The 17530-nt window shown below is 41.0% G+C and overlaps 1 protein-coding gene across 14 annotated transcripts in view; it reads right to left on the minus strand.

Annotated features, from left to right (window-relative positions):
* The window catches only part of SPIN1 (spindlin 1), an 89025-nt gene that overhangs the window by 36868 nt on the left and 34627 nt on the right, over window positions 1-17530 (minus strand). For 7 of the 14 annotated variants that reach the window (XM_054500782.2, XM_063649676.1, XM_054500779.2 and 4 more), the window contains one exon: window positions 13735-13944. The exons of 1 other annotated variant lie outside the window; for it this stretch is intronic. In XM_054500782.2, the coding sequence (XP_054356757.1) occupies window positions 13735-13786 (52 nt within the window). In that variant the 5' untranslated portion in view covers window positions 13787-13944. Of the gene's footprint in view, window positions 1-6512; window positions 6654-13734; window positions 13945-17530 lie in introns of all 14 variants that reach the window. 6 more of the 14 variants (XM_054500777.2, XM_054500776.1, XM_054500773.2 and 3 more) reach the window with 1 other exon arrangement.

Below are 17530 nucleotides of genomic sequence, written 5' to 3' on the forward strand. Positions count from 1 at the left end.
GGCTTGGTGGGGGGGGAGTTTTTTGTTTTTTGTAAGAAAACACAAAGGGGAGGGGAGGGGAGGGAAAAGGGAAGAAAGGGAGAGGCCAGGCGCGGTGTCATGCCTGTAATCCCAGCACTTTGGGAGGCCAAGGCAGGTGGATCACCTGAGGTTGAGAGTTCAAGACCAGCCTGGCCAACATGGTGAAACCCCATCTCTACAAAAATACAAGAAATAGCTGGGCGTGGTGGCACACATCGTGTAGTTCCAGCTACTGGGGAGGCTGAAGTGGAAGAACTGCTTGAACTCGGGTGGCGGAGGTTGCAGTGCGCTGAGACCACGCCACTGCACTCCAGCCTGGGCAACAGAGCGAGACTCCATCTCAGAGGAAAAAAAAGGTAGAAAGGAAGCGAGAGAGAGACACAGACAGAGAAAGAAAAGAAAGAAAGTAGACTTGGACTACTGGTAAATATATATTGCAAACTACAGGGCAATCACTAAAAAAGTTTAAAAACTTAACTGGCTGGGCACGGTGGCTCACGCCCGTAATCCCAGCACTTTGGGAGACCAAGGTGGATGGATCGCTTGAGCTCAGAAGTCCAAGACCAGCCTTTGTAACATGGTGAAGCTCTGTCTCTATTTTTAAAAATTAAAAAAAAAATTAAAAACAAAAAATATCCTTGATATGCTAAGGAAGGGAAAAAAGTGGAATCATGTAAAATGCTCAATTAAAACCAGAGAAGGCAGAAAAGAGTGGAAAGCAAAAATTGGAAAAAAGAACAAGGGCAAAGAATAGATAATAGTAACATAAATATGACACGATATTACTCCACCTACATAATCATTTTCTATGTTACTGATCTAAATATACCAATTAAGACAGACTCAGAGTGGATCAAAAACAACATGCAACTTTATGCTAGATACAAGAAACCCATTTTAACTATAAAGATACACAGATTTAAAGTAAATGGATGAAGAAAAGATACAGCTTGCTACCAATAATCAAAGAAAGTGGGAAGCTATATTAATTTTAAAGAAAGCAGAATTTGGAGGAAGAAAAGTTATCAAAGATAAAGGGGGGCATTACATAAAACAAAGGTGTCAACTCTCCAAGAAAACAAAACAATCCTTAATGTGTATGTGAGGAAAAAAAACTGATGGAACTATAGGAAGAGACAGATTAACTCCACTGAAGGTTGAGTATCTCTTATTCAAAATGCTTGGGACCAGAAGTCTTTCACATTTCAGAATATCTGTGTATAAAATGAGGTACCTTGGGAATGGGACCCAAGTTTAAACACAAAATTTATTTATGTTTCATATAAACCTTCTATATACCCCCTGAAAGTAATTTTATGTAATATTTTAAATAATTTTGTGCATAAAACAAAGTTTATACTCATTGAAGTATCAGAAAGCAAAGGTGTCACTAGCTCAACCCATGTGGACAATCTGTGTTTGTTATCATCATCATTCCTGACACTGAATTTATATGCTACCAACAGCAACCATTCTCTTACACAAATTCACACGTAAGTTCTTAACAGTAAAAAATAGAGCATACCATTAATACAGTGAAAAAATAATGTGTTCAGGATATCTAAGCAGCACAGTAGCAGCGCCAGAATATCTGTATCAGCTATTAACAGCAACAACAAACAACAGCTTGCCTTTACTCTCCACCTACAATTCTGTGTTTTGTGTGTTTTATTTTTTTAGGTGAGAAAAAAATATCAGAAGCAGTTGAGGGGCCAGGAAGTGGGTCCTTAGGAATGAGCAAGCATTCTACTGGATGGTTTTTTAAAGTGTTTCCTCTAGTCAACTGCCTCATGAACAAGTTTTTGTCTTAAAAGTCTCTCTTCGATCGTATAAATTGACATGGTTTCTTGTTGTGTTACAAATGCACCCTGCTCTAGTCCTCCAATAAGCCCATCACACATTTTCCCCATGTCATCAACAGGCACTTTTTCTTTAGTATTAATGTAATCTTCATCACCCAATTGTGGAATCACGTGAGTTACTCAAAAAGTTTCAGATGCTGAAGTATTCTGGATATTAGATTTTTGGATTAGGGATGCTCAACCTATATTATGGTTATGGATTTCAACATCCTTCTGTCAATAATGGACAGATCCAGAAGGCATAAAATCAGTAAGGATATAGATGAACTCAACAAGCACCATCAAATCTAGTTGACTATAGATCAAATCTAATGTATATATTTGATCTATAGTCAAATCTAAAGACTACTTCGCCCAACAGGAGCAGAACATAAACTCTCTCAAGTTCACACGGAAAATACACCAAAACAGACGACATTATGAACTGTAAAACAGTTTCACAAATTTAAAAGAATAAAAATCATACAGTGTATGCTGTCATACAACGATGTAATTAAACTAGAAATCAGTAACAGAGAGATGGCTGAAAAATCTCAAAATACATGGAGATTGAACAACATACTTCTAAGCACATGGGTCAAAGAAGAAACTGCAAGAGAAATTTAAATATATTTTGAACTAAGTGAAAATGAAAACATAACTTACCAACATTCAGCAAAAGCAGTGCTTACAGAGAAATTTACAGCAATTAATGAATTAATTTATAGCAATTAAAAATCTTTGAGACAGGGTCTCGCTCTGTGGCCCAGGCTGGAGTGCAGTGGCATGATCTCGATGCACTGCAAATTCTGCCTCCCAGATTCAAGTGATTCTCCCTCAGCCTCCCGAGTAGCTGGGATTACAGGCACGCATCACCACGCCCAGCTAATCTTTCTATTTTTAGTAGAGACAAAGTTTCACCATGTTGGCCAGGCTGGTCTTGAACTCCTGACCTCTGCCCCACTCAGCCTACCAAAGTGCTGGGACTGCAGGCTTGAGCCACCACGCCCAGCCAAAGAAAGAGCTAAAGTCAATAACCTAAGCTTCTGTCTTAGGAAACTAGAAAAAGAAGAGAATATTAAATCCAAGATGAAGATAGGAAAATAAAATTATAAAAATTAGAGCAGAAATCACTACTATTGAAAATCAAAATCAATAGAGAAAAATCAATGAAACCAAAAGCTAGTTGCTTGTGGAAATGCAAAATGGTACAGCCGCTTTGGAAGACAGTTTGTCAATTTCTTGCAAAGTAAACATACGTTTAACCATAAACCAGGAGTTCTGCTCAATATTTATCCAAGAGTTGAAAATAACCCTACACAAAAATCTGCACACAGATATATATAGCAGCTTCATTCGTTTTGTTGTGTTGTTTCTTTCTTTTTTTTCTTGAGACAGGGTCTCACTCTGTTTGCCCAGGCTGGAGTGTGGTAGCATGATCAGTGCTCACTGCAGCTTCTCCCTCCTTGGCTCAAGCCATCCTCCCGCCTCAGCCTCCCGAGTGGCTGGGACCACAGGTGTGAGCCACCACGCTCCACTACTTTTTGTATTTTTTGTAGAGATAGCGTTTTGCCATGTTGCCCAGGCTGATCTAGAATTCCCCGGCTCAAGAGATCAGCCTACCTTGACCTCCCAAAATACTGAGATTACAGGTGTGAGCCACCACCCCCAGCCTATAGCAGCTTTATTCAAAACTGCCAAAATTTGGAAGCAACCAAGATGTTTCTTCAGTAGGTGAATGGATAAATAAACTGGTGCATCTAAACAGTGGAATATTATTTGGTGATAAAAAGAAATGAACTATCAAGCCATAAAAAGACACAGAGGAAATTTATGTGCATATTAATTACTAAGTGAACGAATCCAATCTGAAAAGACTCCACGCTGTATGATTCCAACTTTATGACGTTATTCTGGAAAAGACAAAACTAGGGAGACAACAAAAAATCAGCACTTGCCAGGGGTTAAGGGTGAGAGACAGAAGAACAATGGGAAAACAAGGGATTTTCAGGGTAGTGAAACACCAAGAATGAACCTTAATGTAAACTATGGACTTTGGGTGATAATGACATGTCAAAGAAGGTTCATCAACTTTAACAAATACACCACACTGTGAGATGCTGGGGCGGGAATGGGGCAGGGTGTGCTGCAACTTTGAGAGGGAAAGGAATATATGGGAACTGTTATTTTCCACTCCGTTTTCCTGAGTACCTAAAACTGCTCTAAAAAAATAGAGCCCGTTATCTCTTTGCAACTCTAAAACTGTAGAAAGATTGTAAGTTTAAGAACTGTTAGTCTAGACTTATTCTTCTGTCATCAACACTGAGCTAGAAAGTCAGGCACTGTGGAGCACACCTGTAGTTCCAGCTACTCAGGTGGCTGAGGCAGGAGGATCACTTGAACCCACGAGCTCAAGTCCAGCCTGGGCAACACAGTTAGACCCCATCTCTTTAAAACAAACAAAACTGGGCTAGAAAACAATAAGACAAGAGAGTAATATTGTCAATATTGAAGCAAAATGATTTTGAACTCTGAACTTCATACCTGGGTAAATTATTAACTGACAGTATATACATTTCCACACATATATGGGCTAAAATTTATATTTCATACACATCTTCTTTGGAAGTTACTGAAGGATACCCTTCAGGAAATAAGAAAAGCAACATAAACACATAGGATCTGAGAAACCATAGATATAACCTAGAAGAGCAGAAGGTTCCAAAGCAAGACTTATGTGATATAGGCTGACAGACCCATACAGGTGGGAGTGAGAGACCAGGGACTCAAGGAAGGCTGTTTCCAAGAAACTGACTCCACACAACAGAAGTGTAAGAAGGTAAATGACCCCTATCACAGATTAAAGGTTAATAACACTGATGTAAAAAAACCTTATGCAAGTAATGAAGAAAAATAGATGTAATATCAGAGAAAGGAAGGCCAAGTAGGCCCTTACAAGCCAAGATCACAAATAAAACTGCACAGAGACACCATTTCTCACCCACAAGACAGACAAAACCACATATTTGACAACATATGTCACTGGCAAGACTGTGAGAAGAGAGAAACTCTTTACACATTTTATTGCTGGTAAGAATGCAAAATGGGCCTGGCACCACGGCCCACAAAGCTCAGGAGTTCAAGAACAGCCTAGTCAACATGGTACAACCCTAAAAAATACAAAAATTAGCCGGGCATGGTGGTGCATGCCTGTAGTCCCAGCTACCTGGAGGCTGAGGTGGGAGAATCGCTCGAGCCCAGGAGGTCGAGGCTGCAGTGAACCATGATCGTGCCACTGCTCTCCAGCCTGGGTGACAGAGTGAGATCCCATCTCCAAAAAAGAAAAAAGAAAAAAAAAAAAAAAGAATGCAAAATAATACAGAGTCGATGGAGGGGAATCTGGTGAGATCTCACAAAATTATACATGAATTTAAGATCTGACTCAATTCTATTTCCAGAAATTTATCCAGTGACACAACAGCAAGACATACTGAAAAAGATAAGCTTTTATTTATTTTATTTTATTTTTTTTTTTTTGAGCTGGAGTCTCACGCTTTCACCCAGGCTGGAGTGCAGTGGTGTGATCTTGGCTCACTACAACCTCTGCCTCCTGGGTTCAGGTAATTCTCCTGCCTCAGCCTCCCAAGTAGCAGGGATTACAGGCACCCACCACCATGCCCAGCTAATTTTTGCATTTTCAGTAGACGTGAGGTTTCGCCATGTTGGCCAGGCTGGTCTCAAACTCCTCAAGTGACCCACCCGCTTCGGCCTCCCAGAGTGTTGGGATTACAGGCATGAGCCACCACGCCCAGCCCATTGTAGCTATTATCTGTAAGAGCAGAAGAGTAGAAACAACTCACATGTCCAGTAATAATGGACACCAAATGAATATGGTACAGCCACACAATGGAGTACTATTCATCTGTAAAAAAAAAAAAAATGAGGAAGAGCTCTACATACTGCTAGAGCTCTACATACTGCTTAACACACACTGTTAAGCAGAAAAAGTAAAGTTAATGGGTACATAATAACTGGATACTGTTATCAGTTTGTCACCAAAAGGGGAGTTATATCACCCATCACTGACTTTCCAGTGGAAAACAGAAGATTCTTTAAAATATATAGCTTTATTGTATCTATTTGTTGAAGAAAATAGAACCGTAATTTATAAAATAAACTATTCTATGACTCTAAAACAGTTAAACTATACTAAACCATAATATGCAAGAGAAACAAAATACAACCAAATCTGTTTAATAGAGGCTTACTCAGGCACATGCTCCAAAGTAAGACCAACTATTTTAAGTGAACTTTGTGTAGACTCAGATGCTCCAATGATAAAGACCAATGTCTGATCCAGCACCTCATTTGGATTAGAAATTCTAAACCAATCCCCATCTACATCATACTTCCTGACTTCCAACACTATGACTCACTCCTCCCCTTGAGTTCTCACTTAACTATCGATAGGTTCTTGGAAACTGAGACTTTACACAAAACAACATAAAGCAGGTCCTCAAACGCTGTCAGTTCAATGTTAAAAGTTGTTTCCTTATAACGTTATGAGAAAAAAAAAAAAAAAAACTGGTTTTGTTTTCCTTGAAGTCACAGTTTGCAAGAACTTACGGATGACATTAAGTGAGGACTTACCGTATCTTTCTTTCTTTGAAAATTTCACTGAGAGTCCACCAAGGTGATACTCTCCTTGTTGCTCTGCAGATTTTATAAGCTCAGTTTGATATGACAGTCGTGTCTGGGGATGCAGCAGGTAAAGAAATATGACTATGTAAACTTAAAAGAGAAATAAGAAAATATGAGAGATGAGTGATCATCATCTATGGAGGACATCTGACAATCTATCTCCAAAGAAAACATTTCACAGACTCCCCAATAAGGCAGAAGAAGTCCAGGCAACAAGAGCCATTTCCTCACAGACAGCTTGCCATCATCTTGATGACTTCCTAGAGGATCATCCTACGATCAAGAGACTCAAGGAAAGCCTCCAAATGAAACAGAGACTAATAGCAGAGACACAAAGAAACTCGTAAGCAACAAGGCTAACACTAGAAAGGCTGTTTAAAAAGCAATTTATAAGCAGGCACAGTGGTGCATGCCTGTAGTCCCAGCACTTATGGAGACGAAGGCAGTGGATCACTTGAGCTCATGAGTTCAAGACCAGCCTGGGCAACATGGCGAAACCCCATCTCTACAAAAAAATACAAAAATTAGCAAGGCGTGGTGGCACTCACGCCTGTAGTCCCAGCTACTCAGGAGGCTGAGGTGGGAGGATCTCTTGAGCCTGGGAGTTTGAGGCTGCAGTGAGCCAAGATCATGCTACTGTGCTCCAGATTGGGTGACACAGCGAGACCCTATCTCAAAACAAACAAAAAGTAATTTATATCCCCAGAAACATAAGCTACGTCTATCTATGAAATAAACAAGTATGAGAATAAAAAAGCTGGGTGCAGTGGTACAAATGCCTGTATTCCCAGCTACCTGAAAGGCTGAGGTGGGAGGACCTCTTGAGCCCAATAGTTTGAAACCAGCCTGGATAAAAGAAAATGGGGGAGAAAGAGTGAAGGCACTTAGAAATTAAGTTGCTGACTGAAATAAAAAAAACAAAAAACAAAACTGAAAAGGTGGGAAAATATAAAGTCAATAAGCTCCCCCAGAGAATGGGAAAATGAGCTGGGCGCAGTGGCTCACGCCTGTAATCCCAACACTTTGGGAGGTCGAGGCAGGCGGATCACAAGATGAGGAGTTCGAGACCAGCCTGGCCAACATGGTGAAACCCCGTCTCTACTGAAAGAAAAAAGAAAAAATTAGCTGGGCATGGTGGCATACACCTGTAATCCCAGTTACTCCAGAGGCTGAAGCAGGAGAACAGCTTAACAGGGGAGGCAGAGGTTACAGTGAGCTGAGATCCCACCACTGCACTCCAGCCTGGGTGACAGAGCAAGACTCTGTCTCAAAGGAAAAAAAAAAAGGAGCCGGGGTGGCTCACGCCTGTAATCCCAGCACTTTGGGAGGCAGAAGCGGATGGATCACCTGAGGTCACGAGTTCGAGACCAGCCTTGGCAACATGGTGAAACCCTGTCTCTACTAAAAATACAAAAATTAGCCAGGGCAGTAGCGCGTGCCTGTAATTCCACTACTTGGGAGGCTGAGACAGGACAATTGCTTGAGCCCGGGAGGTGGAGGTTGCAGTGAGCCGAGATCATGCCATTGCACTCAGCCTGGGCGACAGAGCAAGACTCTGTCTCAAAAAAAGACTGGGGGCGGGGGAGGCGGGGGCGCAGGGGAGGGTGATGGAAATCAAATTAAGAGGCCAAATATCCAAGTAGCATGCATTTCAGAGAGAAAGAAGAAAAACGGAGATGGTTAAAGAAGAAACATAAAATTCCACACAATTACAGAATAAATCTATTTTTTTTTTTTTTCTGGACAGTCTCTGTCTGGACAGGCAGGAATGCAGTGACACAATCACAGCTCACAGCAGCAACACCTGAGCTCAAAGTGATCCTCCCACCTCAGCTTCCTGAGTAGCTAAAACTACAGGCACACACCATCACACCCAGCTAATTTTTTGTAGAGAAGGGGTCTCACCATGTTGCCCAGGCAGTCTCACACTCCTGGCCTCAAATGATCCTCCTACCTCAGCTTCCCAAAGCACTGGGATTATAGTTTATGAGCCACTGTACCTGACCTAAAGGATTAATCTGAAGATTGAAAGCCTAGAACAATAAATGAAAAAGATACACACTAACAGGCATTATCATAAAGTTCCAGAAAACATAAAAAGCCAATTCTAAAAGTTTCCAAAGAACGGGGAATAAAACCCACTGGACACACACAAAGAATGAGCAATAAAAATGCCACTCAAAGCTGGGCACAGTGGCCTACGCCTGTAATCCCAGCACTCTGGGAGGCCAAGGCGGGTGGATCACCTGAGGTTGGGAGTTCTCAGTTAAAAATACAAAATTGTCTCTACTAAAAATACAAAATTGGCCGGGCATGGTGGGCATGGTGGCGGATGGTGGCGGATGCCTGTAATCCCAGCTACTAGGGAGGCTAAGGCAGGAGAATCACTTGAACCCAGGAGGTGGAGGTTGCAATGAGCCGAGATCATGCCACTGCACTCCAGCCCAGGCGACACAGCTCTCGAGACTCCATCTCAAAAAAAAAAAAAAGAGAGAGAGAGAAATATTTGTTAAATTTGAGTAGTAGGTACATGAGCATCTATGACTGATATTCCTTGTACCATCAATATGATTAAAATATATCATAAAAGGGGCCGGGCATGGTGGCTCACGCCTATAATCCCAGCACTCTGGGAGGCCGAGGCGGGCAGATCACCTGAGGTCAGGAGTTCGAGATCAGCCTGACCAACATGGAGAAACACCGTCTCTACTAAAAATACAAAAAAGTTAGCCGAGTGTGGTGATGCATGCCTGTAATCCCAGCTACTCAGGAGGCTGAGGCAGCAGAATCGCTTGAACCTGGGAGGCAGAGGTTGCAGTAAGCCAAGATCGTGCCATTGCACTCTAGCCTGGGCAACAAGAGCAAAACTCCATCTCAAAAAAAAAAAGAAAAGAAAAAAATATATCATAAAAGGAAAATACTGCAACCCTTGCTAAAATACTAAAAATGGAAGCTAACACCAGGGGAAAACATGTGAAAAAAATTTTACCATATACCCTAATAGTACTTGTTACCCAATGTCATTAGGCATAAACTGCTACTTAGCAACCAGTTAAATTTCAACATAATCACAGATAAACGTAGTTATTTTCAAAATAGAAATTCCTGATATGTGAATGAGATTAAAAAAATATAAAATTATTACTTTCAAATATTTCCTCAATCATTCACCCTCTATGTTAAAGACAGGTACTGGGGGTCATGGCAGATGTTGGAAGTTGCCTACCCAATCTATTTACCACTGCAGCAGTTTTAAAACATAGCCACAAATTCTTTGCTACTTCTCCCATGAAGTATAGTGTCTATGCCCCCTCCCTGGAAACTTGGTGAGCCTTTGTGACTGCCTCAATGAACAGAATGCAGTAGAAGTGAACCTGTGTAAGTTCCAAGGCTAGATAAAGGCCACACAGCTGTGACAGTTTCTCTTAGGGATACTATCTGGAAGCCTCCATGTAAAGGTCCCCATAAGAAAAGAGATGCCCCAGGAGGCCAGGTGGCTAAAGCTCCAGGCTATTTAAGTCCTATCAGCCCATGTGAGTGAAGAAGGCTTTGAGATGATACCTGCCTGAGGGCATAGCTGAACTACCTAACCAACTCTGAAATGCCTACCTGGGCTTCTTGCTGCCTGAGACAAAACCCTTTTTTGGTGATTTTTCTTTCATTTGCAAATAGACACATTGGTAACTGATACAGGGACTTAAAAGCAGCAGAGCATTTGTCTATGCTAACAGGAAGAATGATTAAGACTCTATTTTATAAACAATACTGATCCTGGGGTCAGCAATCTTTCCAAAATAGGGTATACTTCTGTAATACTGTGAAATATATATATTTGGCCTTCCTCCTCCTCTTGATTTACAGCTTCCAATACCCTTGGAAACTCTGGAGTGGTAAGTGTCTTCTGTATGCTAATGGGATAACCAGAGACAGCTTCAGGATGGGGACTGGTCTCTAGTAGGACCAAAGCATGACTAAAGGATCAAGACTTTCAACCACCCACTGTTACGGGACAGGGGCTGAAGGTTGAGTTGATCATCAATGGCCACTGATGTAATTAATCATGCCTACACAATGAAGCTTCCATAAAAACCACAAAAGACAGGGTTTAGAAGAGCTTCCAGATAGCGCAACACTATCTGAAGGTTCCTGGAGGGGGGGTAGATGCACCAATGCCCCTTCCTGCATGCCTTGCCCTATGCATCTCTCCTTCTTCCATCTGGCTGTTCATCTGTATCCTTTGTAATATCCTTTATAATAAACTGGTAAAAGTTAAGTGTTTCACTGAGTTTTGTGAGTTGTTCTGGCAAACTAATTGAGCCCAGGGACAGGGCTGTGGAAACTCCAATTTACGGCTGTTCGGACCAGAAGTTCCAGAGGCCCAGATATGCATCTGAACTGGCATCATAAGTAAGTAGTGGTCTTGTGGGACTGAGCCCTCAACCTATGAGATCTGATGCTGTCTCCAGGTGGAGAGTATCAGAATTGGATTGAAGTGAAATGATGTCTGCTGCAGAACTGCTTGATTGCTGGTGGGAAGCAACTCCTCCCCTTCCCACATTTGGGTGACCAGAGGTGCTGTGTTGTATTGAATTACATAAGAGAATAGGTGGAGGCCAGGCACACTGGCTCATTAAGTGTAACCCCAACACTATGGGAGGCTGAGGCAGGAGGACCACTTGAGCTCAGGAGTTGAAGACCAGCCTGGGCAACACTGCGAAACCCTGTCTCTACAAAAAAATTAGCCAGGCTTGATGGCACACACCTGTAGTCCCAGCTAGTCGGGAGGCTGATGCAGAGACCACCTGAGCTCAGGAGTTCAAGGCCGCAGTGAACTATAATCATACTACCACACTCCAGCCTATGTGAGAGAGAGGGACTCTTGTCTCTTTAAAAAAGAGAGAGGAATAGGCAGGAAAAAACACTTTGGTCTTTCTTGTATCTTCTTACACAACATTAAAAAATAACCTCACGGACTCTTATGCTAAAATATCTAACACGCCAACTAGGATTTACACAGAACCTATTTTGTCTTTAAGCCTATGCCATATGCTATAAAAAAAAATCAAAGAATAAGAAAATGTAATATCAAAGTACTTGTTAGGATTAACAATCCCACCCTTAAAAAAATAAAATCTTTTGGTTTAGCTCCTTTAGTTACTTATATCATATTACAAATCACTTTACTCGGCCTGCTAGGTTCCTCACAAGATGATTTCAAAATCGATAAAGAAAATAGCAATGTTCACAGCCATGAAAAAGAATGAAATCATGTCCTTTGCAGCCAACAAGGATGCAGCTAGAAGCCATTATCCTAAGTGAACTAATGCAGAAAGAGAAAACCAAATACCGCATATTCTCACTCATAAGCTGGAGCTAAATCTTGGGTTCATGTGGACATAAATATGGAAACTATCAACACCAGGGACTCCAAAGGGAAGGAGGGACATAGCAAGGGCTGCAAAACTTCCTGCTGGAACTAGTATGTTCACTATCTGGGTGACAGGATCAATAGAAACCCAAACCTCAGCACCATAAAATATATCCTTGTAACAAACCTGAACATGTACCTCTGAATCTAAAATAAAAATGGAAATTTAAAAAAAGAATGAATGTTGAATTTGGAATGCTGTATGTTGTATATATATGAACTTTAGAAAAGGAATTACTATTTCAAATGACAGAGACCTGGGAGGTTTCACCAGTCAATAAACACTTGGCAGCAATTTTTTCAATTAATGAGAAGAAATAAAAATATCTTATTCTAAACATTATGATCAATAATAACACTATTAAAAGTGCCAGGCAACTACCTAAACATTTGACTCACATCTCATTTAGTCCTTAACCCCAATAGGTACATTAATAGTCCCATTTTTTGGCCAGGTGCAGTGGCTCACACCTGTAATCCCAGCACTTTGGGAGGCCGAGGCGGGAGGATCACCTGAGGTCAGGAGTTCAAGACCGGCCTGGCCAACGTGGCGAAACCCCATCTCTACTAAAAATACAAAAAAATTGGCGGGGCATGGTGGCTCATGCCTGTAATCCCAGCTACTGGGGAGACTAAGGCAGGAGAATCGCTTGAACCCAGGAGGCAGAGGTTGCAGATCACCTGGAGCCAAGATCGCCTGGGCGACAGAGCGAGACTCCGTCTCAAAAAAAAAAAAAAAGAAAAAAAGTCCTATTTTTTTAGATGAGAAAAACTAAGGCTCAAGAGGACTAAGAAATGTGTCCATCTTTATACAGCTAATAACGGCTAGGATTCTGAGTAATCTCTCCTATGCCTTAAACTTCAGTCATCACCAACTCAAATTAATCTTACTGACAAATATTAAATATTTAAATGAATATTATCTTTATAAAGAAGCAGCTAAAATAAAGATAAAGGGTACTTAGAAATCTTAATTCTTGTGGTTTTTCTACAACGGAACTCCAAATACTGTAGTAAATAAATAGAAGAAGTTGTTCTAAATCACTTAAGTTTGTACTATTAATAATAATTTTTATAGAATAATTCTGATTCATTTGTCAAAGAACCCTAAACTGTTCTTTTTCAACATTCCAATATATGTCTGAAATGGAGAAGAATGCTTTTCAAGTCCCAAAGAAAGTATGACTTACCTATTTTATAGGGTATTCTATAAGATTTTGTTTATCTTTATTGGGGCGGGCGCGCTAAAAATCAGGCAAAGACTAACTTCTATTCGAGTTATACTAGCTATGTGCCACAAAAATAAGAACGAATGTAATTTTTATTAGAATTTCCACACCAGTAAACTTCTTTCAAGTAAACACAAGAAATTCCAAGTTTATCTTTCTTCCTAAAAGCTGCTCTCAGTACACTAAATCTCACTAAATCCAACTCATGTCACCTCACTTTAACTCTTCCGGAAAAAACTCCTTTTACTATAATCTTATTAACAGATATTTACAATTCATTTGCTAAATTTACTAGACATTTATAAGCTGCTAGAGGATTATACAGAAATTTCATGTGACTACCTCCTTTTCAAGAAACTTAAATCTGCTTCTTAATATATGCATATGTGTATAACATACTAGAAATCACAAAGTTTTTCACTAGCTATTATGTGAAAGTACCCAGTTTTACACTTGTTTGAAATGAATTATATTAAAGTATGTATTTAAATATGTGTAGAACCGCAATGCCTACCTGCATCAGCTCTGGACCGCTGGCCAGGTGTCTTTCCGAATGGGGTCTTCATTCATCTGTATTTAAGTGAGCAGCGGAGCTGCTGGACTAGGGTGAAAATTCAATATTCTCCAATTTGAAACTTTTCACAGAATGTTAGTGTTCTGGTTAATCCACCATCCAAATGTCTCTTTTACGAGTTCAGCAAAAATACGTGAAATCACAAGTACTCTGTAAAATAGTGAAACAGTTCATTACTAGAGCATCAAGAGAGCAAAATTTTGCCTAGTGAGCCATTAAACATAAAATTTTAAGCAAAAGTATTAGCTAAAGTGCATTTTGTCCCAAAGCAATTAACTTTATTTCCTAAGACCTGGGTTCTTAGGACATGACAAAGTAGAAAGGAGAAAAAGAGGTGATAGACTCTTTAAAAAAAGAAGCCTGGGACATGTGCAAGACCCAAAAGTGAAGCTCTTCCAAGATCAACTGGAACACAATACAGCTGCTGTCTGGCATCCCCATTATTATCCTAAAGCACCCTGCTGCTAGAAAACAGAAAAGGGTGGACGCTGGGATTTCACAGAAGATTTAGACAGCACGGCCCATCTCTCTAATGGGACACAAAGAACCAGAGTATGGGGGTGGGAGACAGGGGTGTGAGGTCACTGGGGAGGCAGAGTGGAAGGACAGCATGGGGGCAGCACAGGAAATCATGTTCAAGACAGAGTAAAAGCGAGGCTGAAGATCAGTAGGCCAGGGTCTTGGGCAAGAGAAAGAATTATAGCCAAACACGTCTCTGCATTTCCCTTTCTGCTCACAAGCTTCCAGAAACTAAAGAAAAAGGTCGAGAAATTTCAGCGGAGCCTCAAAGAAGTTCCTCACCCATGCAAATGCCAAAGTCATTTTATGGAAGCAGTGTATCTTTTTTTTTTTCTTTTTTTTTTTTTTTTTGAGATGGAGTCTCGCTGTGTCACCAGACTGGAATGCAGTGGCGCAATCTTGGCTCACTGTAACCTCCGCCTCCCGGGTTCAAGCAATTCTGCCTCAGCCTCCGGAGTAGCTGGAACTACAGGCGTGCACCACCATGCCCAGCTAATTTTTGTATTTTTAGTAGAGATGGGGTTTCACCATGTTGGTCAGGATGGTCTCAATCTCCTGACCTCGTGATTCACCCGCCTCGGCCTCCCAAAGTGCTGGGATTACAGACGTGAGCCACTGCGCCCTGCCAGAAGCAGTGTATGTTTTAAACCAAATTTAGTTCCTAGAGATATAGCAGGTCTGTCTCACCACTCAATGATCTAGAGAGACTAGGCCTAAGATGAAGGCTATCAGGACAACTGGTTGCTTACTCACCTTTCCCTGACAGCCTATCCAGCTGCCACATCAAATCTCATATCCCTCTTTTCCCTCATTAAACTCTCTTCCCACTCAGACCTATCGAATGCGCCCCTATTACTCTCTTCCCCCAGCTTGCCCAAACCTCTCCAGAAGGTAAAGTCGTTCTTCAGCAAAGTGCAGTCTACTTTCACCACTTTGACCACATGACCCTACCACCAATAGCTCCCCCAAAAGATGGTTGTTTGTATTTCTCACCGCACACCCTGACACAATCTCTCCTACCCCAATCCTCACCCTAGAAGCACATGCCATAACACTAGTCATAACAGCTATCCCTTTTTGTTACTTTTCTACCTGTGAATCTTCAGTCATCTGCACACATTTGTTGAAGATTATGGTATCGGCTTTACTTCTTTTCCTCCATGATCCCATCAACGTTCTTGACATCCTCAACATCCACACATATGATCCATTCAACCTTCCGCCTGGCTCTTAAGACACCCTCCCTTCAAACCACTTACCCTACACTTCATCTATTCTCACAGTCCCAACATAGACCTTTTTATCAACAATAACTGCAATAATCCCAAAACCTTTATTTCAAGTATCTCATACTCAAAACCATCTCTGATCATTCTAGTTTTCTTACACTGACACTCCCATTCCAACAATTCTTTGATGCAACCAGTACCAATGTACAGCTTTACTGTTTTTCCAATATCGCATTATCTCCCTCAGGGACTAACTTCCCTCATTATTCTGCTTAGATTTTCATGGATGGTCAATCACATCATGATGATTATTATTCCATTGCTTTTCTCAATTTTCTTCCCTTCTCTTGTCACTGTTGTATGGCAAAACCCTAACCCAAATCCCTTCCTAGAGTGCTTACAACATAAAGTGGTTAAACATGAATGAAAAACATACAAAAATTTCACTTCAAATTTGTAATCTCGTATCTCAAGTGTGCATTCAACAATACTACCCACAGCCTCAGCAAATAGGTTTGCTATTGGCTAGGAAAACAGAAGCAAAGACAACTACTCAACTACTCATCACTTCACTACCAAATTGACTAACTGATCAGTACCCTTTGTCTCCATAATAAAAGATGCACTATCTCTGAGCCACATTCAACCCTATCACTTGCCTAATCAATCCCATCCTTTTTCTCTGTGTACATTTACCACTAGCATAGTCCCATCAGCATACAACACACGATGTAAAGGCCAGGCACAGTGGTTCACACCTGTAATCCCAGCACTTTGGGGGACCGAGGTGGGCAGATCACCTGAGGCCAGGAGTTCGAGACCCGGTCTCTACTAAAAATACAAAAATTAGCCAGGTGTGGTGGTGCATACCTGTAATCCCAGCTACTTATGAGGCTGAGGTAGGAGAACTGCTTGAACTCGGGAGGCAGAGGTTAGAGTGAGCCGAGATCGCACCACTGCACTACAGCCTGGGTGACAGAGCAAGACTGTCACACAAAAAAAAAAAAAAAAAAAAAAAAAAAACCCACAGACCATAATGTAGTATTTCCCAATTTTAAAAAACATCCCATGACTCCACTCCCTTTCTGTGCTCTTTAGAGAACGACTTCAAAGATCAAGAAAAAAAATTTTGCTTGACCCACTGCACCCAGCCAGATTAAAGAAATTTTAAAACTACATAAAATCAATTTATCCTAACAAATTCAATCAAATGAAAATTTTAACTTACTGATATTCTGAAGTACATACTCTCCTATCAGATTTAAGCTTATCTTAGCAATATTTTCTGCTGTTTTCCACTTCATTAAAATTTCAAGTTGAACTTGTTAATAAACTAAAAATTTAAGACAGGAGTAGAAGGAAGAGTTGCAGTGGGGAAAGGATACATGGTGGCTATTTGAATAATATCAGAATGCAAAACTCCAGATAAGAGTCCTTCCCTCAGCTGGGTGTGGTGGCTCACGCATGTAATCCCAGCATTTTGGGAGGCCGAGGTGGACGATCACCTGAGGTCAGGAGTTCAAGACCAGCCTGGCCAACATAGTGAAACTCGGTCTCCTCTAAAAATACAAAAATTAGCCGGGCATGGTGGTGGGCACCTGTAATCCCAGCTACTAGGGAAGCTGAGGCAGGAGAATCGCCTGAACCCGGGAGGAGGAGGTTGCAGTAAGCTGAGATAGTGCCGCTGCACTCCAGCCTGGGTGACAAGAGCAAGACTTCGTTTCAAAAAAAAAAAAAAAGAAAAAAGAGTCCTTCCCTCATGTTGAGATGTAATCTAAAAAAAAAAATGAAATTTTAGAGTCCTTTCTCTTTTTTGAGTTGCAAGTAATAGTTCAACCATCTAATCTTATCCTAACTCCTGTTAAGACCAGAAAGAAATGCAGAGACAGATCAAAAGGAAAACACTAATGAGTGCTAACTAATGAAACCCTGGTTTTAACAGCTGCCACGTAAGGCTTTCAAAATTCAGATGAACTAGAGCTTTTCTA

This window comes from Pongo pygmaeus, chromosome 13 (assembly GCF_028885625.2).
Source record: "Pongo pygmaeus isolate AG05252 chromosome 13, NHGRI_mPonPyg2-v2.0_pri, whole genome shotgun sequence".
Taxonomy (NCBI): domain Eukaryota; kingdom Metazoa; phylum Chordata; class Mammalia; order Primates; family Hominidae; genus Pongo; species Pongo pygmaeus.